Raw genomic sequence first — 26,588 nt, forward strand, 5'->3', positions numbered from 1 at the left:
GAAAGGAGATTTGGCTGAGCACTAAGTTCTCTGGCCTCACTTGCAGCAGCAGTGGGGCATGAACAGCTGGCAGCCATTTTAACAGCTTGCTTGTGTCCAACTTTTAGAAGTATTGACTAAAAATTCATAATATGACATGCCTGGGCAACAGGCAAAAGATAATTTTTTAAAAAACTTTTTGTACAACACAAAGCTTTGTTAGTCATATTGTGATGATCACATCAATATTTATTTTTCATCTTTTTCTGTTCTTTTCAAACATTTCTTGTTTGAAGGATGAGTGCTGAAGAGAGTGTCAGGAGAACTGGATGTATTGAGTTAGACAGCATGAAGGATTGAATCAACACTGGGCAAGATAACCATTAAGCCAAGGTGCTTCAGTGACCGTGTAATATCAGCTATGTGTGTGTTCATTCATCTCTGTTAAGGTGGCTGAGTCAATGATCTGAGAAATCAGTACAAAGGCAACAAAAATCAGCACGATTTTGTGCAGCATTTTGATTTTAAAGGGTGCTTGAAAATAAAAATTTTATGAGATAGTTACATATTCACAGGAGTGTTTGATTGCCAGGGATTAATGTCACGCTGTGCAGTTAGAAAATTACATTTGTACATAAACGTTTTTGTCCTCAGCTGGAATTTGATAGCAAGGAAATGAGTGGCAAACCATCGGGACAGGAAACAAACTTGTACTTCAATTGATCTTTTCATGATCCAACTTGCTGTTATAATACAGGTTTATAGATGACTATTTGTTGCAGCTCTCCTTCCCTTCCATGCTGAAGGTCAGAAACAGGGTCATCAATGACTCACAGATCCAAAGTTTTAAAGCATTTACAAAACCATGACGTGGCTTCATGTTTTTCCCTTGACAATAATAAAGAATTTAAAACCAGTGTGATAATAGTTACGCACAAAATGTTTTCTTTTGTACTTCACAAGCAGTATAGAGCAAATAAAATATGCATTTCATACCGAATGGTGCCACTGTTGAAGATGTTTAAATCTTACGGGGCAGCACAGTGGTTAGCACTGCTGCCTCACAGTGCCAGTACCCAGGTTCGATTCCCAGCTTAAGTTACTGTCTGTGCAGAGCCTGCAAGTTCTCCCCGGGTGCTCCGGTTTCCTCCCACAGTCCGAAAGACGTGCTGGTTAGGTGCATTGACCATGCTAAATTCTCACTCAGTGTACCTGAACAGGTGCCGGAGTGTGGCAACTAGGGGATTTTCACAGTAACTCCTTTGCAGTGTTAATGTAAGCCTACTTGTGACACAAATAAATAAAATATTTCCCAAACATAGATTGGAATATCCCTAGGGTAAGGGGATTGGATGGGGAAGAGTTCGTTAGGTGTGTTCAGGAGGGTTTCCTGACACAGCATGTGGACAAGCCTACAAGAGGAGAGGCTGTATTTGATCTGATACTGACCAATGAACCTGGACAAGTGTCAGATCTCTCAGTGGGAGAGCATCTTGGGGATAGCGATCATAACTCTATCTCCTTTAGGCTTGCATCGGAAAAAGAGAGGATCAGGCAAGCTAGGAAAGTGTTTATATGGAGTAACGGGAAATATGAAGACATTAGACCATAAGACCATAAGACATAGGAGCGGAAGTAAGGCCATTCGGCCCATCGAGTCCACTCCACCATTCAATCATGGTTGATTTCAACTCCATTTACCCGCTCTCTCCCCATAGCCCTTAATTCCTCGAGAAATCAAGAATTTATCAATTTCTGTCTTGAAGACGCTCAACGTCTCGGCCTCCACAGCCCTCTGTGGCAATGAATTCCACAGACCCACCACTCTCTGGCTGAAGAAATTTCTCCTCATCTCTGTTCTAAAGTGACTCCCTTTTATTCTAAGGCTGTGCCCCCGCGTCCTAGTCTCCCCTGTTAATGGAAACAACTTCCCTACGTCCATCCTATCTAAGCCGTTCATTATCTTGTAAGTTTCTATCAGATCTCCCCTCAACCTCCTAAACTCCAATGAATATAATCCCACGATCCTCAGACGTTCATCGTATGTCAGGCCTACCATTCCTGGGATCATCCGTGTGAATCTCCGCTGGACCCGCTCCAGTGCCAGTATGTCCTTCCTGAGGTGTGGGGCCCAAAATTGCTCACAGTACTCCAAATGGGGCCTAACCAGTGCTTTATAAAGCCTCAGAAGTACATCCCTGCTTTTGTATTCCAAGCCTCTTGAGATAAATGACAACATTACATTTGCTTTCTTAATTACGGACTCAACCTGCAAGTTTACCTTTAGAGAATCCTGGACTAGGACTCCCAAGTCCCTTTGCACTTTAGCATTATGAATTTTGTCACCGTTTAGAAAATAGTCCATGCCTCTATTCTTTTTTCCAAAGTGTACGACCTCGCACTTGCCCACGTTGAATTTCATCAGCCACTTCTTGGACCACTCTCCTAAACTGTCTAAATCTTTCTGCAGCCTCCCCACCTCCTCAATACTACCTGCCCCTCCACCTATCTTTGTATCATCGGCAAACTTGGCCAGAATGCTCCCAGTCCCGTCATCTAGATCGTTAATATATAAAGAGAACAGCTGTGGCCCCAACACTGAACCCTGCGGGACACCACTTGTCACCGGTTGCCATTCTGAGAAAGAACCTTTTATCCCAACTCTCTGCCTTCTGTCTGACAGCCAATCGTCAATCCATGTTAGTACCTTGCCTCGAATACCATGGGCCCTTATTTTACTCAGCAGTCTCCCGTGAGGCACCTTGTCAAAGGCCTTTTGGAAGTCAAGATAGATAACATCCATTGGCTCTCCTTGGTCTAACCTATTTGTTATCTCTTCAAAGAACTCTAACAGGTTTGTCAGGCACGACCTCCCCTTACTAAATCCATGCTGACTTGTCTTAATCCGACCCTGCACTTCCAAGAATTTAGAAATCTCATCCTTAACGATGGATTCTAGAATTTTGCCAACAACTGAGGTTAGGCTAATTGGCCTATAATTTTCCATCTTTTTTCTTGTTCCCTTCTTGAACAGTGGGGTTACAACAGCGATTTTCCAATCCTCTGGGACTTTCCCTGACTCCAGTGACTTTTGAAAGATCATAACTAACGCCTCCACTATTTCTTCAGCTATCTCCTTTAGAACTCTAGGATGTAGCCCATCTGGGCCCGGAGATTTATCAATTTTCAGACCTTTTAGTTTCTCTAGCACTTTCTCCTTTGTGATGGCAACCATATTCAACTCTGCCCCCTGACTTTCCTGAATTGTTGGGATATTACTCATGTCTTCTACTGTGAAGACTGACGCAAAGTACTTATTAAGTTCCTCAGCTATTTCCTTGTCTCCCATCACTAGATTACCAGCGTCATTTTGGAGCGGCCCAATGTCTACTTTTGCCTCCCGTTTGTTTTTAATGTATTTAAAGAAACTTTTACTATCATTAGACAGCAAATTAGAGGAGTAAATTGGAAGGAGGTATTCTCGGGGAAATGTACTGAAGAGAGGTGGCAGTTTTTCAAGGAATGTCTGTCTAGGGTTCTACAGAACAACGTTCCGAGCAGACAGGGAGGTGTCGGTCGGTTAAAGGAACCGAGGTGCACGAAAGCTGTGCGGGACCTAGTCGAGAAGAAAAGGAAAGCGTACAAAAGGTTCAGAGAGCTTGGCGAAGATAGGGATTTAGAAGAGTATACGGCTTGTAGGAAGGGACTAAAGAAGGAAATTAGAAGAGCCAGAAGGGGTCACGAGAAGGCCCTGGCAGGTAGGATTAAGGAGAACCCTAAGGCGTTCTATAAATATGTGAAGAGTAAAAGGGTGAGACGTGACGGAATAGGGCCTATAAAAGGTGAAGGTGGGAAAGTCTGGACGGAACCAGTAGAAATGGCAGAGGTGCTCAATGAGTATTTTGCCTCAGTTTTCACAGATGAGAAGGACCTGGGTGGATGTACTGCGGGCGTGTGGTGGACTGAAAGGATTGAGTATGTGGACTTTAAGAAAGAGGTTGTGCTGGAATCTTTGAATGGCATCAATCATAGAATAGAATCCCTACAGTACAGAAAGAGGCCATTCGGCCCATCGAGTCTGCACCGACCACAATCCCACCCAGGCCCTACCCCCATATCCCTACATATTTTACCCACTAATCCCTCTAACCTACGCATCTCAGGACACTAAGGGGCAATTTTAGCATGGCCAATCAACCTAACCCGCACATTTTTGGACTGTGGGAGGAAACCGGAGCACCCGGAGGAAACCCACGCAGACACGAGGAGAATGTGCGAACTCCACACAGACAGTGACCCAAGCCGGGAATCAAACCCAGGTCCCTGGAGCTGTGAAGCAGCAGTGCTAACCACTGTGCTACCGTGCCGCCCCGGATCAAGATAGATAAGTCGCCGGGTCCGGATGGGATGTACCCCAGGTTACTGTGGGAGGCGAGGGAAGAGATTGCAGAGCCTCTGGCGATGATCTTTGCGTCGTCGATGGAGACAGGAGAGGTGCCGGAGGATTGGAGGATTGCGGATGTGGTTCCTATTTTCAAGAAGGGGAATAGGGATAGCCCGGGTAATTACCAACCGGTGAGTCTAACTTCAGTGGTTGGTAAGCTGATGGAGAAGACCCTGAGGGACAGGATATATGAACATTTAGAGAGGTTTAGTATGCTCAAGAATACTCAGCATGGCTTTGTCAAGGGCAGGTCGTGCCTTACGAGCCTGGTGGAGTTCTTCGAAAATGTGACTAAACACATTGACGAAGGGAAGGCGGTAGATGTGGTTTATATGGATTTTAGCAAGATGTTCGATAAGGTCCCCCATGCAAGGCTTCTTGAAAAAGTGAGAGGGCATGGGATCCAAGGGGCTGCTGCCCGGTGGATCCAGAACTGGCTTGCCCAAAGGAGGCAGAGAGTGGGTATAGATGGGTCTTTTTCTAAATGGAGGTCGGTCACCAGTGGTGTGCCCCAGGGATCTGTTCTGGGACCCTTGCTGTTTGTCATTTTCATAAATGACCTGGATGAGGAAGCAGAGGGATGGGTTGGTAAGTTTGCCGACGACACGAAGGTTGGTGGGGTTGTGGATAGTCTGGAGGGATGTCAGAAGTTACAGAGGGACATAGTTAGGATGCAAGACTGGGCGGACAAGTGGCAGATGGACTTCAATCCAGATAAATGCGTTGTGGTCCATTTTGGTAGGTCAAATGGGATGAAGGAGTACAATATAAAGGGAAAGACTCTTAGTACTGTAGAGGATCAGAAGGACCTTGGGGTCCGGGTCCATAGGACTCTAAAATCAGCCCCGCAGGTGGAGGAGGTGGTTAAGAGGCCGTATGGTGTGCTGGCCTTTATCAATCGAGGGATTGAGTTTAGGAGTGCGGGGATAATGATGCAGCTATATAAGACCCTCGTCAGACCCCACTTGGAGTACTGTGCTCAGTTCTGGTCGCCTCACTATAGGAAGGATGTGGAAAAGATTGAAAGGATGCAGAGGAGATTTACAAGGATGTTGCCTGGATTGAGTGGCATGCCTTATGAGGATAGGCTGAGGGAGCTCGGTCTTTTCTCCTTGGAGAGATGAAGGATGAGAGGAGACCTAATAGAGGTGTATAAGATGTTGAGAGGCATAGATCGGGTGGACTCTCAGAGGCTTTTTCCCAGGGTGGAAATGTCTGCTACGAGAGGGCACAGGTTTAAGGTGCTGGGGGGTAGGTACAGGGGAGATGTTAGGGGTAAGTTTTTCACACAGAGGGTGGTGGGCGAGTGGAATCGGCTGCCGTCAGTGGTGGTGGAGGCGAACTCAATAGGGTCTTTTAAGAGACTCCTGGATGAGTACATGGAGCTTAATAGGATGGAGGGTTCTTGAATCATAGAAATCATAGAAACCCTACAGCACAGAAAGAGGCCATTCGGCCCATCGAGTCTACACCAACCACAATCCCACCCAGGCTTTACCCCCATATCCCTACATATTTACCCACTAATCCCTCTAACCTACGCATCTCAGGACACTAAGGGCAATTTTAGCATGGCCAATCCACCTAACCCGCACATCTTTGGACTGTGGGAGGAAACCGGAGGAAACCCATGCAGACACGAGGAGAACGTGCAAACTCCACACAGACAGTGACCCAAGCCGGGAATCGAACCCAGGTCCCTGGAGCTGTGAAGCAGCAGTGCTAACCACTGTGCTACCATGCCGCCCTTATAGGTAGGTCTAGAAGGTAGGGATGTGTTCGGCACAACTTGTGGGCCGAAGGGCCTGTTTGTGCTGTAGTTTTTCTATGTTTCTATGTTTCTAATATGGCCTATAATATCTAACCTGGATACAAGCAAGTTCCTGCAGGTGCTGGAATCTGAAGCAAAAACAGGAAATGCTGGAAAATCTCAACAGGTCTGACAGCATCTGTGGAGAGAGAATAGAGCCAACATTTTGAGTCTGGATGACTCTGTCAGATTGTCAAACCTTGAAATAGGTTCACAGTGATGATGAATTAAGAACATAAGAAATAGGAACAGCAGTTGGCCGTATAGTTGTTCCAGTCCGCCCGCCATTCAATGAGATCCGAGCTTCAGATCTTCTGCATCAATCCCACTTTTCTGCCTTATTCCTAAATCCCTCGATTCCCTTTGTGTTCAAACAGCTGTCAATCTCAGTCTTGCGTAAACACAACAACTGACCTTCCATGGTTCCAGGCAACAACTAAACCTGTGCAGGGACTTTAATAAAATGAATCTGGTGTTCATTCAGCATTACTTGTGATACTTGGGGGCTGCATGCCTGTTTGGGGACATGAAATAGGTTGACTCTGGTACTACTAAATGGCAATCAATTAACTAGTCAATACACGTTGCAGCCTCATGCATCTGTCTCCACTGATTACTTTCCCACCTAATTGTGCATCATTAGCAAACTTGGAAAAAAAGTCAATGATCTAAATTGTAAATAGCTGAGGCCCAAACAGTAATTCTTGTGGCCTTTCTGGGGGTCTTGGAAGAAGTGACTGCAGAGATAGTGGATGCATTGGTTGTTATCTTCCAAAGTTCTTAATTCTGAAAAGGTTCCAGTGGAGTGTCAAACCGCAAGTGTAGCATCTCTATTCCAAAAAGGATGGAGACAGGGAACAGGAAATATGAGGGCAATTAGCCGAACATCTGTCATTGGAAAAATTGTTAGGATCCATTATTCTGGAGGTAGTAGAATACATTTAGAAAATCAGGATACAATGAGTCAAGAGCTAACATAGTTTTGTGAAAGGAAATTTATATTTAACAAATTTATTAAAGTTCTTTGAGGAGGTTGATGAGTTGGGTGGATAAAGGGGAACCAGTAGATGTCATCTATTTGGATTGCCAAAGGAGATTCAATAATGCTCCACATAATAATTTATTGCATAAGAGCTCATGGTGTTTGGAGTGATATATTAGCACGGGGTGAATTTTACAACCCCTCTCTCCACCCCACCCCACTCCTCAACCAATGTATTTGAAGGCAGAGGGCATGGAAAATAAAGTGGACGACCAGTCCACCTTGCTTTATTCCCTATATTACAGAGGCTGGGTAAGGCCAATTAATGGCCACTTAAGGACCTCATTCTTCCCTTGCCACAATAATATGTGCGACTGGCAAAGGCAGGAGACAGGTGGCCAGGCTGACAAGTTTCAGAGAATGGGTAATGATAGGAAGGAATGGGGGGGGAGAGGAAGGTGGTACCACCTATGTTGGGTGGGTCCCCAATGCCCATCAGCCTCCCAATTGGTGCTCCTCCTTTATGCCTCCATCACACCCACCCCGGGGGGCTAAAGTTCCCAGTCTTATCTTTAAGTCCAGAAGATGTGGTGTTCTTCTCAGGTCTTCCTGTATCCCGGCAGTGACCACCACCTATTTCTGGCATTTCTGGGATGACAAGAGCAAGAGGGGGGACTTTCTGTCCCTGAGGGGTGGAGGTTCCACTGTCAGGTAATTCCTGTGCATTGTTGTTGCAGGGCAGCCAGATTGAAAGGTGGTGAGCTGATGACTGCCTTATTGATCAGGGTGGGCTGAGGAATACATTCCCCCAGAAAATTCACTTCATGGGTAGAAAATTGGCTAACACACAGGAAACACTCAGGATAAATGGATCATTTTCAGGTTGGCAAATTGTAACTTGTGGAGTGCCACAGCGCTCAGGGTTGGGGCCTCAACTGTTAACAATCTCTATTAATGACTTGGGTGAAGGGATTGATTGTATTGCAGCCAAGTTTACTGATGATACAAAGACAAGTAGGAAAGCAAATTATGAAGAGGACACAAAGGGTGGAATTTTCCTGTCCCATCCACCACGGGAATTGTAGCGGGCAGGACAGACCATACAAAGGTCCGTTGACCTCAGGCGAAGAGTTTGCAAAGGGATACTGATAGGTAGTGTGATTGGGAAAAGATTTGCCAGGTGGCGTATAATGTGGGAAAAAGTGAGTTGTCCATTTGGGGGAAGAGTAGAAAAGCAGAAGATAATTTAAATGATGAGAGACTGCAGAATTCTGCAGAGGGATCTGGGTGTCCTTGTACTTGAATCGCAACGAGTAATTAAGAAGGCAAATGAATGATTGCAAAGAGGATGGAGTATAAAAATGGGGAAGTCTTGCTCCTATTGTACAGCACATTGACGAGACCACACCTAGATTACAATGTACCATTCTGGTTTCCTTCCTTAAGGAGGGATATGGAATGGAAGTTGTTCGGAAAAGGAGAGGGGTAAGGGTGTGGAGAGGAATTATGGAGAGCAGAGAGGTAATGGAAAAGGAAGAGGGATTAAGAGGAGTGAGCCAATTCTATTCCACCTCCCATCTATTCCCGCCCCCCCCCTCCAATTCCCTCTTTCTTTCTTGTCTCCTCTACTCCTCTCTTCTTTTCTATTCCCACTCCACTCTCCCTAATTCTTCTCCATCTCTTTCCTTCTTCCCTTCCTCCCTCTGCAGTGGTTCGTTTATTGGCTCTCCTCCTTTGAGGTACAGAATTTTTGTGAGCTGTGTGAAGCATCAGACTGGCTTCTCCTACCTTGTCTGTGCCCAAGCTGAAATGTTCTTCCTTCGTTTTGTTTTCAGTTCTTCACTTAATGCTTGAAATTGATTTTTATTCCTGAGGTAACCAGTTAGAGTGATTTAATACTGAGACAATTTGTAAATATTCAAAGAAATGTAAGCTGTACCCAAACAATCTAGGATTTTAATTATTAAAAGGTTGGCAGGTTTCACAATATATTGATAGCTCTATCTTTCCCAGTATTCTAACATGTTTCATTTATTTTAATTATTGTACAGTGGTGTGACAGGCAGGATTGCAGACAGTTTATTAATTTTTGGATAATTGCCCAGTGTAGTGAAAATCATGTTGACATGACAATGTCTTCTTCAAAATGCAAAGTATCAAATTCCAAGAGAGCAGTTTAATTGATTATCCCTCTGTCACATGGATTGAATTCACTTCGGATTTGATTCTCCGTTTGGTGGCTTCTGTAAACACTGATTTTTTAAAAAAGTTTTATTATTATTGTCACAAATAGGCTGACAGTAACACTGCATTGAAGTTACTGTGAAAATCCCCTAGTCTCCACACTCAGGCGCCTGTTCGGTTACACTGAGGGAGAATTTAGCATGACCAATATACCTAACCAGCACGTCTTTCAGACTGTGGGAGGAAACCAGAGCACCCGGAGGAAACCCACACAGGCACAGGGAGAATGTGCAGACTCCGCACAGACAGTCACCCAAGCCAGGAATCGAACCCAGGTCCATGGCGCTGTGAGGCCCCAGTGCTAAACACAGTGGCACCGTGTTGCCCTATTATTCATAAAGTTGGGGGAAATCATTCCCTTCCCCTTCCACTTTTTAAGAATATTTTTGGGAATTCAAATTGTGCCATTTCATGCAGCCTTGCAGAGCAGTCTCTTCCTCTTTGTTATTAAACTCTTTCTCTGTGCTATTAAAATGCACAAGGACTTCTGCTATTGGTACGAGATTGCACTAATTTTAATTGCCTTTCAGTCAGTGTTCATTAAATTCACTTTGAGCATTGTAAACCTTCAACTGAGACACATCATGAAGGTTTTAAAGAACTAATTGAAGCCGATTCCCTTAAAACAAAGGCACCGTCAGTGTCATAATGCAATTTCGGGTGAATAGTGAATAGATGAATGGCGAATAGGGACAACAAGATGGCGCAATAGTTAGCACAGCTGTCTCACAGCGCCAGGGATCCAGGTTCGATTCCCGGTTTGGGTCACTGTCTCTGCAGAGTCTGCACATTCTCCGTGTGTCTGCATGGGTTTCCTCCGGGTGCTCCGGTTTCCTCCCACAGTCTGAAAGACGTGCTGGTTAGGTGCATTGGCCATGCTAAATTTTCCCTCAGTGTACCCGAACAGGTGCCAAAGTGTGGCAACTAGGGGATTTTTACAGTAACTTCATTGCAGTGTTAATGTAAGCCTTACTTGTCACATTAATAAATAAACTTAAAACTTTAGTAATATTTCCGATTTAGACCAATAGACCTGACAGTGAAAAATAATCTCGCATTCAGATTGAATGAAGTGCCGGGCCGAATCTTTGCCGCCTCGCTCGCCCAGTTCCGGGGCAAGCAAGGCTCACAGAATGGAATTCTCCGTTGGCCTTGGCTGGTATTTTACGAGGCCTCGCCCTTTATGTACTTTACCCACCACCATTTGCAGAATTTTGGTCTGAAGGCAGAAGGCCTGAATTTTCTCTGACATTCTGCCATGGTGTCATCATCCAGACATGTCAATGTTCCCATCATACTTCCAGCAAAGTGCTGAAATTGCAGTGGCAAAACATTTTGTGGTGGCCTCAGTAAACTTAAAATTGTATTGCCATAAAATGTTGATGTTCTCAGCCTGAGTAGCCAAGGTCAGCCCCATAACAGCATTAAAAAATGCCTACAATCCCATTCCCCATCGAGTCCCTATTACATTGTCTTATGAGGATATGTTGGAAAGGTTGTGCTTGTTTCCACTGGAGTTTAGAAAAGAGGGGGAAACTTGATTAGAACATAGAACAGTACAGCACAGAGCAGGCCCTTCGGCCCACGATGTTGTGCCGAGCTTTATCTGAAACCAAGATCAAGCTATCCCACTCCCTATCATCCTGGTGTGCTCCATGTGCCTATCCAATAACCGCTTAAATGTTCCTAAAGTGTCTGACTCCACTATCACTGCAGGCAGTCCATTCCACACCCCAACCACTCTCTGCGTAAAGAACCTACCTCTGATATCCTTCCTATATCTCCCACCATGAACCCTATAGTTATGCCCCCTTGTAATAGCTCCATCCACCCGAGGAAATAGTCTTTGAACGTTCACTCTATCTATCCCCTTCATCATTTTATAAACCTCTATTAAGTCTCCACTCAGCCTCCTCTGCTCCAGAGAGAATAGCCCTAGCTCCCTCAATCTTTCCTCATAAGACCTACCCTCCAAACCAGGCAGCATCCTGGTAAATCTCCTTTGCACTCTTTCCAGCGCTTCCACATCCTTCTTATAGTGAGGTGACCAGAACTGCACACAATATTCCAAATGTGGTCCCTCCAAGGTCCTGTACAGTTGCAGCATAACCCCACGGCTCTTAAACTCCAACCCCCTGTTAATAAAAGCTAACACACTATAGGCCTTCTTCACAGCTCTATCCACTTGAGTGGCAACCTTTAGAGATCTGTGGATATGGACCCCAAGATCTCTCTGTTCCTCCACAGTCTTCAGAACCCTACCTTTGACCCTGTAATCCACATTTAAATTTGTCCTACCAAAATGAATCACCTCACATTTATCAGGGTTAAACTCTATTTGCCATTTTTCAGCCCAGCTTTGCATCCTATCTATGTCTCTTTGCAGCCTACAACAGCCCTCCGCCTCATCCACTACTCCACCAATCTTGGTGTCATCAGCAAATTTACTGATCCACCCTTCAGTCCCCTCCTCTAAGTCATTAATAAAAATCACAAAGAGCAGAGGATCAAGCACTGATCCGTGTGGCACTCCGCTAGCAACCTGCCGCCAGTCCGAACATTTTCCATCCACCACCACCCTCTGTCTTCGATCAGATAGCCAGTTACCTATCCAATCGGCCAACTTTCCCTCTATCCCACACCTCCTTACTTTCATCATAAGCCGACCATGGGGGACCTTATCAAACGCCTTACTAAAATCCATGTATATGACATCAACTGCCCTACCTTCATCAACACACTTAGTTACCTCCTCAAACAATTCAATCAAATTTGTGAGGCACGACTTGCCCTTCATGAATCCGTGCTGACTATCCCGGATTAATCCGCATCTTTCTAAATGGTCGTAAATCCCATCCCTAAGGACCTTTTCCATCAATTTACCAACCACCGAAGTAAGACTAACCGGTCTATAATTACCAGGGTCATTTCTATTCCCTTTCTTAAACAGAGGAACCACATTTGCCACTCTCCAGTCCTCTGGCACCATCCCCGTGGACAGCGAGGACCCAAAGATCAAAGCCAAAGGCTCTGCAACCTCATCCCTTGCCTCCCAAAGAATCCTAGGATATATTTCATCAGGCCCAGGGGACTTATCAACCTTCAGTTTATTCAAAACTGCCAGTACATCCTCCCTCCGAACATCTATTTCCTCCAGCCTATTAGCCTGTAACACTTTCTCTTCCTCAAAAACATGGCCCCTCTCCTTGGTGAACACTGAAGAAAAGTATTCATTCATCACCTTGCCTATCTCTACTGACTCCATACACAAGTTCCCACTACTGTCCTTGACCGGCCCTAACCTCACCCTGGTCATTCTTTTATTCCTCACATATGAGTAAAAAGCCTTGGGGTTTTCCTTGATCCGACCCGCCAAGGACTTCTCATGCCCCCTCCTAGCTCTCCTAAGCCCCTTTTTCAGCTCATTCCTTGCTAATTTGTAACCCTCAATCGAGCCGTCTGAACCTTGTTTCCTCATCCCTACATAAGCTTCCCTCTTCCTTTTCACAAGACATTCCACCTCTTTCGTGAACCATGGTTCCCTCACTCGGCCCTTTCCTCCCTGCCTGACAGGGACATACCTATCAAGGACACCCAGTATTTGTTCCTTGAAAAAGTTCCACTTTTCATTAGTGCCTTTCCCTGACAGTTTCTGTTCCCATCTTATGCCCCCTAATTTTTGCCTAATCGCATCATAATTACCTCTCCCCCAATTGTAAACCTTGCCCTGCCGTACGGCCCTATCCCTCTCCATTGCAATAACAAAAGACACCGAATTGTGGTCACTATCTCCAAAGTTCTCTCCCACAACCAAACCTAACACTTGGCCCGGTTCATTTCCCATTACCAAATCCAATGTGGCCTCACCTCTTGTCGGCCTATCCACATATTGTGTCAGGAAACCCTCCTGTACACACTGCACAAAAACTGCCCCATCCGAACTATTTGAGCTACAAAGGTTCCAATCAATATTAGGAAAGTTAAAGTCCCCCATGACAACTATCCTGTGACCCCCATACATATCCATAATCTGCTTAGCAATTTCTTCCTCCACATCTCTATTACTATTTGGGGGCCTATAGTAAACTCTTAACAACGTGACCGCTCCTTTCCTATTTCTAACTTCAGCCCATATTACCTCAGTGTGCAGATGCCCCTCGAAGTGCCTTTCCGCAGCCGTTAAACTATCCTTGATTAACAATGCTACTCCTCCACCTCTTTTACCAGCTTCCCTACACTTACTGAAACATCTGTACCCCGGAACGTCCAACAACCATTCCTGTCCTTGTTCTACCCACGTCTCCGTAATGGCCACAATATCGTAGTCCCAAGTACCAATCCATGCCCCAAGTTCATCTACCTTGTTCCGGATGCTCCTTGCATTGAAGGAGACACACTTCAACCCACCTTCCTGTCTACCGGTACCCACCCTTGACCTTGATACCTTCCCCAATACCTCACCACCCTTGACACTGACTTCTGGACTACAACTCCTTTTCCCACTCCCCTGACAAATTAGTTTAAACCCCCCTGAAGAGCCGTATCAAATTTCCCTCCCAGGATATTTGTGCCCCTCTGGTTCAGGTGCACCCCGTCCTGTTTGTACAGGTCCCATCTTCCCCAGTATGTGTTCCAATTATCCACATATCTGAAACCCTCCCTCCTACACCATCCCTGCAACCACATGTTTAACTGCACTCTCTCCCTGTTCCTCAACTCGCTATCACGTGGCACCGGTAACGTACCAGAGATGACCACATGTTTTGTCTTGGCTCTCAGCTTCCAGCCCAGCTCCTGAAATTCCTGTTTTAAATCCCCGTCCCTTCTCTTACCTATGTCGTTGGTACCAATGTGTACCACGACTTGTAACTATTTCCCCTCCCCCTTCAGAATCCGGAAGACACGGTCCGAGACGTCACGGACCCTGGCATCCGGTAGGCAACATACCATCCTCGAGTCTCTTTTGCTGCCACAGAACCTCCTATCTATCCCTCTAACTAACGAGTCTCCAATAACTATTGCCCTCCCGCTCTCCCCCTTACCCTCCCGAGCCACAGAGACGGACACAGTGCTGGAGATCCTCTCACTGCGGCTCACCACTGGTATGTCGTCCCCCTCAACCGTATCCAAAGCGGAATACTTGTAGCTAAGGGGAACGACCACAGGGGATCCCTGCACTGACTGCTTCCTCCCAGCCCCTCTCACCGTCACCCATCTATTTTCATTCCTCGGAGTAACTGTATCCCTAAAGCTTCTGTCTATGGCCACCTCTGCCTCCCTAATGATCCTACGTTCATCCAACTCCAGCTCCAGTTCCCTAACACGGTTTTGGAGGAGCTGCAGATGAGTGCACTTCCCACAGGTGTAATCAGCAGGGACACTGACGTCGTCCCTCACCTCAAACATAGTGCAAGAGGAACATAGCACTGCCTGCACACCCATCCCCTTTAGATACCTTGCCAGTACCAGGTAGAAACAGCAAAAATGAATTAAACTCACCCCTGCTCGCCCTTTCTGCCTAAGCCCTGTGAGCCAAAGCCCTTACAGCTTTCACTCAGCTTCCCACTCACTCTGCAGCCCGCTCCCGACACTGCCCGCTGTATAGAGTGATTTTTATACTAAAAAACACAATCTCCCAGAATCCCCTGCAGCCTACTCCCACTTCCTTCAGTTTAAACCCTTGAAAAAAGCCCGCGAAAAAACGGATTAAATAAATAAATTTAAAAACTCACAGCACTTTACTCACCCTCAGTACTCCTGCTGAGAATCTCTCCCTCTGTCCTGCACCACTTCGAACAAAAAAAAAATGATTGAAGTAGATAAGATCCTGAATGGCATTGACAAGGTGGGTGTTGAAAGACTTTCCTCTTGTGGGCGAGTCCAGAACTAGGAGACACTGTTTTAAAATTAGGAGTCGTCCTCACAGGATAGAGATGAGAATTTATTTTCTGAGGGTTGTGTGACTTTGGAACTCTGTCTCAGGCTGAGGTAGCAGCGGCTTCTAATCTGATCAGTTTCCACCCCAGCCTCAACCTGTCACCCCCGCCCCCCCTCAGTCTGTCTCCCCCCCCGCCCCCCCCCCACCCCCCCCGCCCCCCCCCCCACCCCCCCGCCCCCGCCCCCGCCCCCCCCCCCGCCCCCGCCCCCCCCCCCGCCCCCGCCCCCCCCCCCCCCCACACACCCCCCCCCCACCCCACACTCTGGTGCCTGTCTGGGTACACTGAGGGAGAATTTAGCATAGCCGATCTGTCTCCCCCAATCTGTCTCCCCCCCCCAATCTGTCTCCCCCCCCACATCTATCTCCCCCCCAATCTGTCCCCCCCCCGACTCCGTTTCCCAACCCCCCAACCCCCCCCCTCCAACCCCCCCCCTCCAACCCCCCCCCTCCAACCCCCCTGCCATATCACCTGGTTTGCTGGAACCTGCAGCCCTTGCCCCAGACTGGGACTGAGGGAAGCCAGGTGTTGACTGTTTTCCAACCCTTCTAGAGTATTGAAAAATGAGAGGAATTTCTTGTTGTTTGTTGACTGATTCAGACTTTATAGTTTCATAGACATTTGTATCATTAACACCTTGTAATACGTTTGTTTTAGTGTATTGTCTCATCTATGAATAAGCCTCTTATTTATACCTGAATAATTAACAGCACAATAGTAACCACCACCTTTCAGAAGAGACAGGAGAGCATGATAGGCACCCTAGTGCCCTTTACTACAGCTTCCTCAATATTTCAATGAGTTTACCCAGTGAGTAGTTAAAAAAGAAAGTCTCATGTTTAATAACCACTTTGGCCTGAGTTAAATTGATCTCCATGAGGTAGAGATGCTGGCATTAGACTGGGGTGGGCACAGTAAGAAGTCTCTCAACACCAGGTTAAAGTCCAACAGGTTTGCATAGAGCATAGAATCCCTATGGTGCAGAAGGAGGCATTTTGGCCCATCAAGTCTGCACCGACTCTCCAACAGAGCATCTCACCCAGGCCCTATCCCCGTAACCCCACATATTTATCCTGCTAATCTCCTAACCTACACTCCTTGGGATCCTAAGGAGCAATTTGGTATGGCCAATACACCTAATCTGCACATCTTTGGACTGTGGGAGGAAACTAGAGCACCCGGAGGAAACCCACGCAGACACGGGGAGAACGTGCAAACTCCACACAGACAGTGCTCCCAAGCCGGGAATCGAACTCGGGTCCCTGGCGCAGTGAGGCAGCAGTGCTAGTCACTGTGCCACCTGATGAAGGAGCAGTGCTCTGAAAGCTCGTGATTCCAAATAGACCTGTTGGACTTTAACCTGGTGTTGTGAGACTTCTTACTCAGTTGATCTCAGCAAGGGCAACATTAGACTATTATACTAATGGTCTGCATCAGCATCCAAAATTGGTCAGTGTTCCCATTCCTGACCACAATCCAGTAATTGGTGCTGCAAGCTGAACAAATGTCAGATGATAACAGAATCAACCTTGAATTTAGGAACCTAGCAATTGCTGAAACAAGAAACACCAGCTTGCACCTACTAGCATTCTGGCAGTTACATAGTAAGCTGAATATGGAGTTGCTGACTAATTATTGCAATCAATGTCTCATCAGTCTGCAACGGACCCAGCCAGATGTTCGGGAAACCACTGGAGGTTTACATGCTTGGGAACGAGGCTTGGAATCTTGTGCCCTCCATGTGGTGGGTTTGGTGATGCCAGTCTTCCCAATCCACTGCCAATTGATGCCTATCTAAGGGCCTCATTCTGCTGCTGCTCTCATTATCCAGCCAGCATTCGCTGTGTGGGGAACATGACAAGCAAACCCTGGTGGGTTTGCTAGCAGGCCCCCGGAGAAGTGGGGATGCTTCCCTCATTGAAAGGCACTCATTGCCTGATGGAGGGATGTGACATATGGAAAGTAGCCTCTGAGAGCCACTCCGTGCTGTTGCTGCCAACCCCTCTTTTCCCCCTCGCTTCCCCCCCCTTTCTTTCCCTTCCCTCCCTTTCCCTTCCCTCCCTTTCCCAACAACTCCCCAGTAGGAAAAAGCAGTTTGGACCAGTATTCTTATTTCCCTATTTTTATTGTTTTTTTTTCTGGACCTTACCCCACAATTCCTTTCACTCACCTGAGGCCTGGATCATTCTTCACTGTAAGGTCTCAGGTGACTGTCATATCAACAGCAGCCACTGTCTCCCAGTGGCACTCCTGGGTATGTCAGAGCTGCTGCAGTGATTCAGTGATGTGGAGATGCCAGTGTTGGACTGGGGTAAATACAGTAAGAAGTCTCACAACACCAGGTTAAAGTCCAACAGGTTTATTTGGTAGCAAAAGCTACTAGCTTTTGAAGCGCTGCTCCTTCGTCAGGTAAGTGAGATTTCAGTTCACAAACAGGGCAGATAAAGACACAAACTCAATTTACAAAATAATAGTTGGAATGCGAGTCTTTACAGGTAATCAAGTCTTAAAGGTACAGACAATGTGAGTGGAGAGAGCGTTAAGCACAGGTTAAAGAGATGTGTATTGTCTCCAGCCAGGACAGTTAGTGAGATTTTGCAAGCCCAGGCAAGTCGTGGGGGTTACAGATAGTGTGACATGAACCTAAGATCCCGGTTGAGGCTGTCCTCATGTGTGCGGAACTTGGCTATCAGTCTCTGCTCAGCGACCCTGCGCTGTCTTGTGTCGTGAAGGCTGCCTTGGAGAACGCTTACCTGAAGATCAGAGGCCGAATGCCCATGACCGCTGAAGTGTTCCCCAGCAGGAAGAAAACACTCTTGCCTGGTGATTGTCGAGCAGTGTTCATTCATCCGTTGTCGTAGCGTCTGCATGGTCTCCCCAGGACATCCTTTCCTGCAGCGTATCAGGTAGAAATCTTGAGTTCATGTCACACTATCTGTAACCCCCACGACTTGCCTGGGCTTACAAAATCTCACTAACTGACCTGGCTGGAGACAATACACATCTCTTTAACCTGTGCTTAACCCTCTCTCCACTCACATTATCTGGACCTTTAAGACTTGATTACCTGTAAAGACTCGCATTCCAACTATTATTTTGTAAATTGAGTTTGTGTCTTTATCTGCCCTGTTTGTGAACTGAAATCCCACTCACCTGATGAAGGAGCAGTGCATCGAAAGCTAGTGGCTTTTGCTACCAAATAAACCTGTTGGACTTTAACCTGGTGTTGTGAGACTTCTTACAGTGATTCAGTGACAGCTCTGGAGAGACACGACTTGCACCTCCCAGATCCTTGGTCCCGGGGGAAGGCTTGCCATTGACCTCTCAAGTGCCTGATAGGTACAAGATGCAGCAGGCTTTCCAGAAAAGAGGTGGTGTGGTGTTCTTAAAAGCTCTCTAGCAGGCGCCAAGATGCCATCGCCTCCACAAGATTCCGCCCCTTGGGCCCAAATTCATCCATTCCTTCCAAGCACGCTGCACTTAGCATATGTCAAACCTGAAATTACTCTGTATCCCAAAATATTATTTTATGAAATAGATCTATCTAATCTGCATTTGGAGAAGCTGACAATTTTTGTTTCCACCACCTTCCTCAGGAGCTTGTTCAATAGATTCACTGCTCACTCAGTGAAATTAGTCACTCCGTAATAAAGTCACTTGTGGTAAAATGAAAAATAAGAAATCCAATAATTGGGAATGTGTTCTGGTGATGGGAGGACGATGGCTTGGTGGTATTATCACTAGACTGTTAATTCAGAAACTCAGCGAAAGGTCTGGGGACCTGGGTTCGAATCCTGCCACGGCAGAATTTGAATTCAATAAATAATATCTGGAATTAGGAATCTACTGATGGCCATGAAACTTGTCAGAAAAACACACCACTAATGCCCTTTAGGGAAGGAAATCTGCCATCCTTACATGGTTTGGCCTACATGTGATTCCAGAGCCACAGCAATGTGGTTGACTCTCAACTGCCCTCAGGCAACTTGGGATGGGCAATAAATGCCGGCCAGCTAGCGATGCCCATGTCCCATGAATGAATATTTTAAAAATGGGAATTGTAGAAAGACAGATTTTGATATGCTGACTAGCCTTGATGCAGTGCAAACAGACTTTTACCTGAGTTTGTTGGAAACAATGGAGTATCAAAAGTTAAAGTAAAGATGGTGAAAGTTTAAAAGAGATGGGGATAGATTTTACACCGATATTCTGAAAGGTGAATTCATGAATTAAAGGTAATTAAGAGTAGCATCTGAGATGCATATAAAGGAAGATTAAAAACATTTTCTCAAAGGCTTGTCCACTCCCTTGTGCAAGGGAACTGTTTTGAGAGTGCAGCCCACAACAGCAAAGCTGTGTCCACTTCCAACAAGGTGTGCCTGGGAAAAGCCTCTTTCGGAAGCGAGTTGTTTCCATCTTCAGTCAGAAGCAACCCCAAACGATATAGGTGCCTGGTGTGGTAACAATTGCCAAGTGTCGGGTCTCTGTTCCCTGCCCCCCCTAACCACGCATAAGGGGAACCCCCTCCCACTGGAGGAGGGTAATCCCTCCCTTGCCAAAAACCCCTTGGCACTGCCCCATATCACTGCCCCTAACAGTGCCAGGAGGCACAGCAAGAGTGCCAGGGGCAATGCCTTGTTCCTAAACCTTGGGTGCTGTAGGCACCTCTGTGCTCTAGGTGTGGTCAACACAACTGGCTTTTGCTTGTGAAAAACAGTAGTGATTCATGCTGGTGTGATGTTATGCCACTGCTGGGGGAGGGGAGGATGCACAATGGTTGGTCAGATGCTCTGGCAGAAAGCCCCTTAATAAAATGTAAAATTATTTTCATGTATTGAAGTCACATCACTGACGGGGAAAATTTCAAACTGAAATCTTCCCAGCGCCAGTTCCGTTTTTGTCTACTCGGGAGATTTTGGGGCCATTGCGGGATTTGCATCTGTGATTAATGAGGCCGCTACATCGCGGCCACTGCGTACAGCCATTAATGTAGCTAAGTGTATTCCGAGTTGATTTTCTTGTTGTGTGTTTCACTGTTTAATAACCATTTAATCTGTTTAAAATCATCACAAGAACCACTGGGACCTTGTTCACCTGACTTGACATCTTTCCTCACTGTGTACCAAATTGCAAAATTTATTTGAGAGCAGGCACGGTGGCACAGTGGTTAGCACTGCTGCCTGACAGTTGACACAGTGCCAGGGACCCGGGTTCAGTTCCCGGCTTGGGTCACTGTCTGTGTGGAGTTTGCACATTCTCCCTGTGTCTGCGTGGGTTTCCTCCCACAGTCCGAAATACGTGTTGGTTAGGCGTACTGGCCATGCTAAATTCTCCCTCAATGTACTCTAACAGGCACCGGAGTGTGGCGACTAGGGGATTTTCACAGTCCCTTCATTGCAGTGTTAATGTAAGCCTACTTGTGACACTAATAAATAAACTTTAAAAAGCATTTCAAGCTTCTCTTCTGGGATTTGGAATACCCTCACACTTAACTTCAGCTCAGCTCTTAACAACAGCCTACTGTCAACACTCAAAGACTTGCAAAAAAGTTATGGTCACTTGGATGAGATACCAGAGAATGGCTGATTCCCTGAGAACTAGAACCAAGAAAGGTGTGAGGAACTGTAACAAAAAACCGAGGGGGAAAAAAATCCAAGTGTCCTTAATTTTCCTCGAATTGTTACTAAAACAGTTGTAAAATTAGATTAATTTTTCTTTTAGGTTTAAATCAAATGTGATTCAAATAATGACTCTTAGCTATAAATAACTTGGTTATAAATAGAAAGCTAAAATGGTCATGTGAGCACGTTGGAGCTCGAAGGTTTTTGACATAGAACGATGAGGTGCTGATTTGTAGTTACGACATCCCCCTGACTCCACGAGTAGTTTATCATTTAGAGGAACAGAATGCAGGCGAAGTATATCCCTGGAGGGGGAGAGGAAATATCAGAAAAGATATAGTGCAGAAAAGATTTACTAGGATGCTACCGGGACTTGATGGATTGAGTTATAAGGAGAGGCTGAATAGACTGGGACTTTTTTCTCTGGAGTGTAGGAGGCTGAGGGGTGACCTTAGAGAGGTCTATAAAATAATGAGGGGCATAGACAAGGTAGATAGTCAATATCTTTTCCCAAAGGTAGGGGAGTCTAAAACTAGAGGAGATAGGTTTAAGGTGAGAGGGGAGAGATACAAAAGTGTCCAGAGGGGCAATTTTTTCACACAGAGGGTGGTGAGTGTCTGGAACAAGCTGCCAGAGGTAGTAGTAGAGGCGGGAACAATTTTATCTTTAAAAAGCATTTAGATAGTTACATGGGTACGATGGGTATAGAGGGATATGGGCCAAATGCGGGCAATTGGGATTGGCTTAGGGGTTTTAAAAAAAAAAGGCGGCATGGACAAGTTGGGCCGAAGGGCCTGTTTCTATGCTGTAAACCTCTATGACTCTAGAGGGACAGTCACTGCAGGCAATCTCAACAAAAGAATTTGCATGGAGCAAACTGGGCTAGGAATAGGGCAGTGCATAAAGAACAACCAGGGGGAAAATTAACGCCAATACTTGCAAATTCTATTTTTACCACATTTCATCAAGAGGCAGGGGTTTACTCTGTGAATGCAACACGTTTCATATTTCTGGTTTATTGCTTTATTCAGAGTCCTGTCAGCAAGTCAATCCATTGATCAGATTTAACTTGTTTCTTGCTACCCTGGTACTGATACTAATTTAATTTTTCTTTTCAGTACGTTAAAGCCTTTTGTAATGAATCATGGACGAGGCGCTTTGGAACAACTATTGAGACCAAGTCATTGACTCTTCTCTGGTCGATAATTGTCTCCATCTGTGCCTTTGGTGGTCTGATTGGTGCATTCATTGTAACCCCTTCTGTCAAACACTTGGGCAGGTATGTAACTGCAAGGAAGAACTGAGCTAAAACTGATGGACTTTATATTATGTTTTGTGTATTTATTACTAGTCTGTAGAATTCCAATGGCCTGGAGTTTGCAGTGTTACAATAGAGAAGTGGTCAGCACTCTTGTCATACCAATGTAAAACCAATAGCAACTTCTGGAGTTTTCTAACGCATGGTTAAACATCGAAATGTAGAAGTTGCTGTCAGTTACATCCAGCTCCTTCAAAGGATGTGCTGCATTGCAAATAGAATCATCAAAAAACACTGATTTTTCATCAATTTCAGCTATTTGCACTCTGCTTCCACTATAAAAATCAATGAAAAATGTTAAGCCATGTGGAATGAGAAGTAACAGTTTTTGAACAATGTATGAAGTCGTTTTGCTGCTGAACACACTCCCTGATGCTGAAAAAAATTTTATAATGTAAATTTTACTCCCTCAGGAAAACTTTTAAAAATTGCGTTTTTTTTGATAATTCTTTTAACAAGATTTGGTTCTGAAATTGATCATACTTCCCTAATCCCATGTGCATACCCCAAACTTGATTTTGTTCTCTGTACTGTGATTTCAGCGTGATCTACATTTGCTGCCTTTTACTTCCTGCTTTGCTGTCTGTAAGAATTCTTCAATCTGATTGGCCACTGAATTTTTGTGGGCAATTTTGAGGTCAGCTGTGAGTGCCATTCCTTAACTGATGGGCAATATTTTTTCTGTTAAATTATTTATAACTGATTCTTCTCTCGATTTTTCTATTGTGTAGCCAGCACAGTTTTTCTGTAAGTCTGTATAGCTACACTATGTATCAGACAATGGAAAGATAGTAGTAAAATCATTCTCAAGAAACTGAAAAATGGACCATTTGTGATCAATTTATTGCTGGAAAATAACAGTTTTGCTGTAACCAGTGGTACCTCCAGCAAGCTAATTTATTTGTTTCCTGGTGTATTTAACTGTATCATTTCTGGAGAATGGCTATCACCTGATAAAATGAGCTACGTATAGAAAATATTCATTTGACACCCACTAAAGATGAGCTCTACCTTCTGAAAAGCAATATTAATTTACTGAAAATCTGGTATTTTGTTGTACCCAGAATTTGTACCTGATCTTAATGCATCCCCAAGTGCCTTACAACTAAATAGGTATATTTTTCTGAAATGTTAAAACATAAAATACATGGCAACCCAATGATGGGCAGGATTCTCCAAATCTCGTCCATGCCCGCCCCGCTGCCAGCGAAAAGGGAGAATTTGGCACTCCAGCCAAAACTCCATTTACTGCAGCGGAACTGGAGAATCCCAGCTGGGGACAAGGTTGGAAATTTTTGGCTGATGTGTTTTGCTGTAGGAAGATAAAGGTCGGTATTCTCCGATCCCATTTGACCTGTCATTGCTGCCTGCGAGAATGGAGAATTTGGTGCTCCAGCCAAAACTCCATTCACTACAGCGGGACCGGAGAATTCCGGTCAGGGTTTATGGCGATTGTTATGGCGATTGTTACCCACAGTGTAGTTCTAGCTTGGACTGGAACATCAGAAGCAGCTAGCACTAAACTAGACAGGGAATCAGGAATTAGCTATCCCTTATCCAGGTAACTGGGAGGGTGTCTAGTCTTAGCAGAGGCAGATTGTGTAGGTGAAGGGAAGCAGAGGAAAATGCAACTGCGTAATGGTGAAAAATCTATGTTTTTCAAATTCTTGGTTGTGAATAATTTACACAAAAGTAAAATCCCCTGATTAGTATTCTTAATCTTTTAGCATTCTAATACACTTGCCACATAAACAAAATTGGCGGGTTTTTTTTCCCATGGAACCACATTTTGTGAATCTTAAATGCATCCACTAAGCACAACTTTCCCACAGTGATGCAATCCTGCCCAGAATGCCTTACATTGTTCTAGGAATTTCAAAAGCAGTAAGCTGAACTTTTCCACCAAGAGACCTATAAATCTAATTATAGATACTCAAGTCCATTCAGAAAGATAGCATTAAATTGTTTCAGAAATGGTTGCAGGGCTTTTGCTTTCCTCCACACCTTGCTCCTCAATGTGCATGAGTATTTCTTGATATCAGTCCTAAAATCTTCTTTTGTGAGATTGGAGCCGCATGTCTTTGCTCTGCTTCCAGTATTTAATAATTGGTGACATTGGGAGAGGACATTCCGTGTTGAGTGAAGTCCCAGCTTGTAAAGGTTTGTCCAAAATGGGTTAGTTCTTTTCCAGAGAATGGTGTGACAGTTCACGTTCTGGATTTGGGGCGGGATTTTCCAGCTGCGCTCACCCAAAAACCGGGAAATCCCGCCCAAGGTCAACAGACCTTTGCATGGTCTGTATCCCGTCTGCTGCGATTCCCATGGCAGCCTGGATGGGAAAATTCCGCAGTTGATCTTTCTCACTATGCTTGGCAGGAAGAAAAGCGGTGATTAGATTATTAACAATGTGTTGGTGAGATGTGGGTAATATTGACACGGCAGTATTTATTGCCTATCCCTTATTGACCATAATGATATTAAGGCTCAACCATCGTATTTAGGACCAGAATCAAGTGACAGCCTTTGCTGAAGGACATTACTAAATCAGCTGGATTTTTCTGGCAATTTATCAGCTTTCAGTAATTCTTGCTATAACCACGAGGCTATCTCTAAGCATTGAATATTAGTCACTTGTCTACAATTAACTTCCTTCAGAATAGCTTCCAGTTCCCAATATATATCTCTCTTACATTGTTAGAAATGACATCCCTCAAATGGAATGTTCAACCAAGATCCTATCTGTTCATTTCCCTAGTTCAGGCCAGATCAAATGAGGCGATGGCATAGTGGTATTGTCACTCGACTAATAATCTAGAGACCCAGGGCAAGATCTGGGGACCAGGATTCAAATCCTACCTTGGCAGATGGTGAAATTTAAATTCAATAAAAAATCTGGAATTAAAAGTCTAATGATGACCATGAAACCATTGTCGAGTGTCGTAAAAACCCATCTGGTTCACTAATGCCCTTTAGGGAAGGAAATCTGCCACTCTTACCCGGTCTGGCCTACATGTGACTCCAGATCCACAGCAATGTGGTTGACTCTCAACTGCCCTCTGAAATGGAGGACAGTTAGGGATGGGCAATAAATGCTGACGCAGACTGCAATGCCCACTGCCCGTGAATGGATAAAAAAAATCTATCCGGAAGAAGAGAAGGAAGATCTTCTCTTATCGTGGCCAATGTCACCAAAACCCAGATTAAGTGACTATTCTTAATATTGCTATTTGCTCTGTTCAAAATACTGCCACAGTTATCTACATTGAAACAGTTACTGAACCTCATACAAAAATAGCAGTTAACTTTACACCAATCACTTTGAGCTTTTCCCAAGAGCTTTGATAAGGTGCAAAGCTCTGTTGTTGCTGGGACTCCACCACACGTGTTTCCTCCCTATAGCACTCCAATATCTCCACTCACCAGAACTGTGCGACAAAAAGAGATTCATGGAATAACATTTATTAAATTGAAAGCTAAAATGATTCATATACATTGCGCTCCCATAAGTTGTACAGAAATTGCGATTCATTTGAAAGCCATGTAATAAAAGAAAACTTTATCAAACCTAATGCATGGTATCTGAACTGTCTGGGTGGCGAGTGGGGCTACTCGCTAGTCTTACTCATCAAGTTGACTCATCTGAGTATCTGTGCCACATTCTTCCTGTGACCCTTCAGGTAAAAAAAAATAAACAATCAACTTTTGATATATGTTGGGGTGGCACGGTAGCACAGTGGTTAGCACTGCTGCCTCACAGCATCAGGAACCCGGGTTCAATTCCTGGCTTGGATCACTGTCTGTGTGGAGTTTGCACATTCTCCCCGTGTCTGTGTGGGTTTCCTCCGGGTGCTCCGGATTCCTCCCACAATCCAAAAAATGTGCTGGTTAGGTGCATTGGACATGCTAAATTCTCCCTCAGTGTACCAGTGAACAGGCGCCCAAGTGTGGCAACTCAGGGATTTTCACAGTAACTTCATTGCAGTGTTGATGTAAGCCTACTTGTGACACTAATAAATAAACTTTAAGCTTTAATTGTATATGGCAGTTTTAGGTTCTGTGACATCTATCGTTTATCACAGATAGGGTGACTTCAAGCCACTGGAATAGTTAGCGTTGCAAATCAGATGACTGCTTGTCTTGTCAGATACGGCACTGAAATTGAGAAGGAATCCACGACACTGTGACAGAATGGAAATGCATTCTAATTTGGGTAGATTAGACAACTGGAGATTTTTTGATTGATGCTGAGATTGC

General features: G+C 45.1%; 1 protein-coding gene across 1 annotated transcript in view; it reads left to right on the forward strand.

Annotated features, from left to right (window-relative positions):
- Positions 1-26,588, forward strand: part of slc2a9l2 (solute carrier family 2 member 9, like 2) — a 408,797-nt gene that overhangs the window by 80,243 nt on the left and 301,966 nt on the right. The window contains exon 4 of the mRNA XM_078213118.1: positions 22,135-22,295. Within this exon, the coding sequence (XP_078069244.1) occupies positions 22,135-22,295 (161 nt within the window). The remainder of the gene's footprint in view (positions 1-22,134; positions 22,296-26,588) is intronic.

The sequence above is a fragment of the Mustelus asterias genome, chromosome 1 (genome assembly GCF_964213995.1).
Source record: "Mustelus asterias chromosome 1, sMusAst1.hap1.1, whole genome shotgun sequence".
In the NCBI taxonomy this organism is placed as follows: Eukaryota; Metazoa; Chordata; class Chondrichthyes; order Carcharhiniformes; family Triakidae; genus Mustelus; species Mustelus asterias.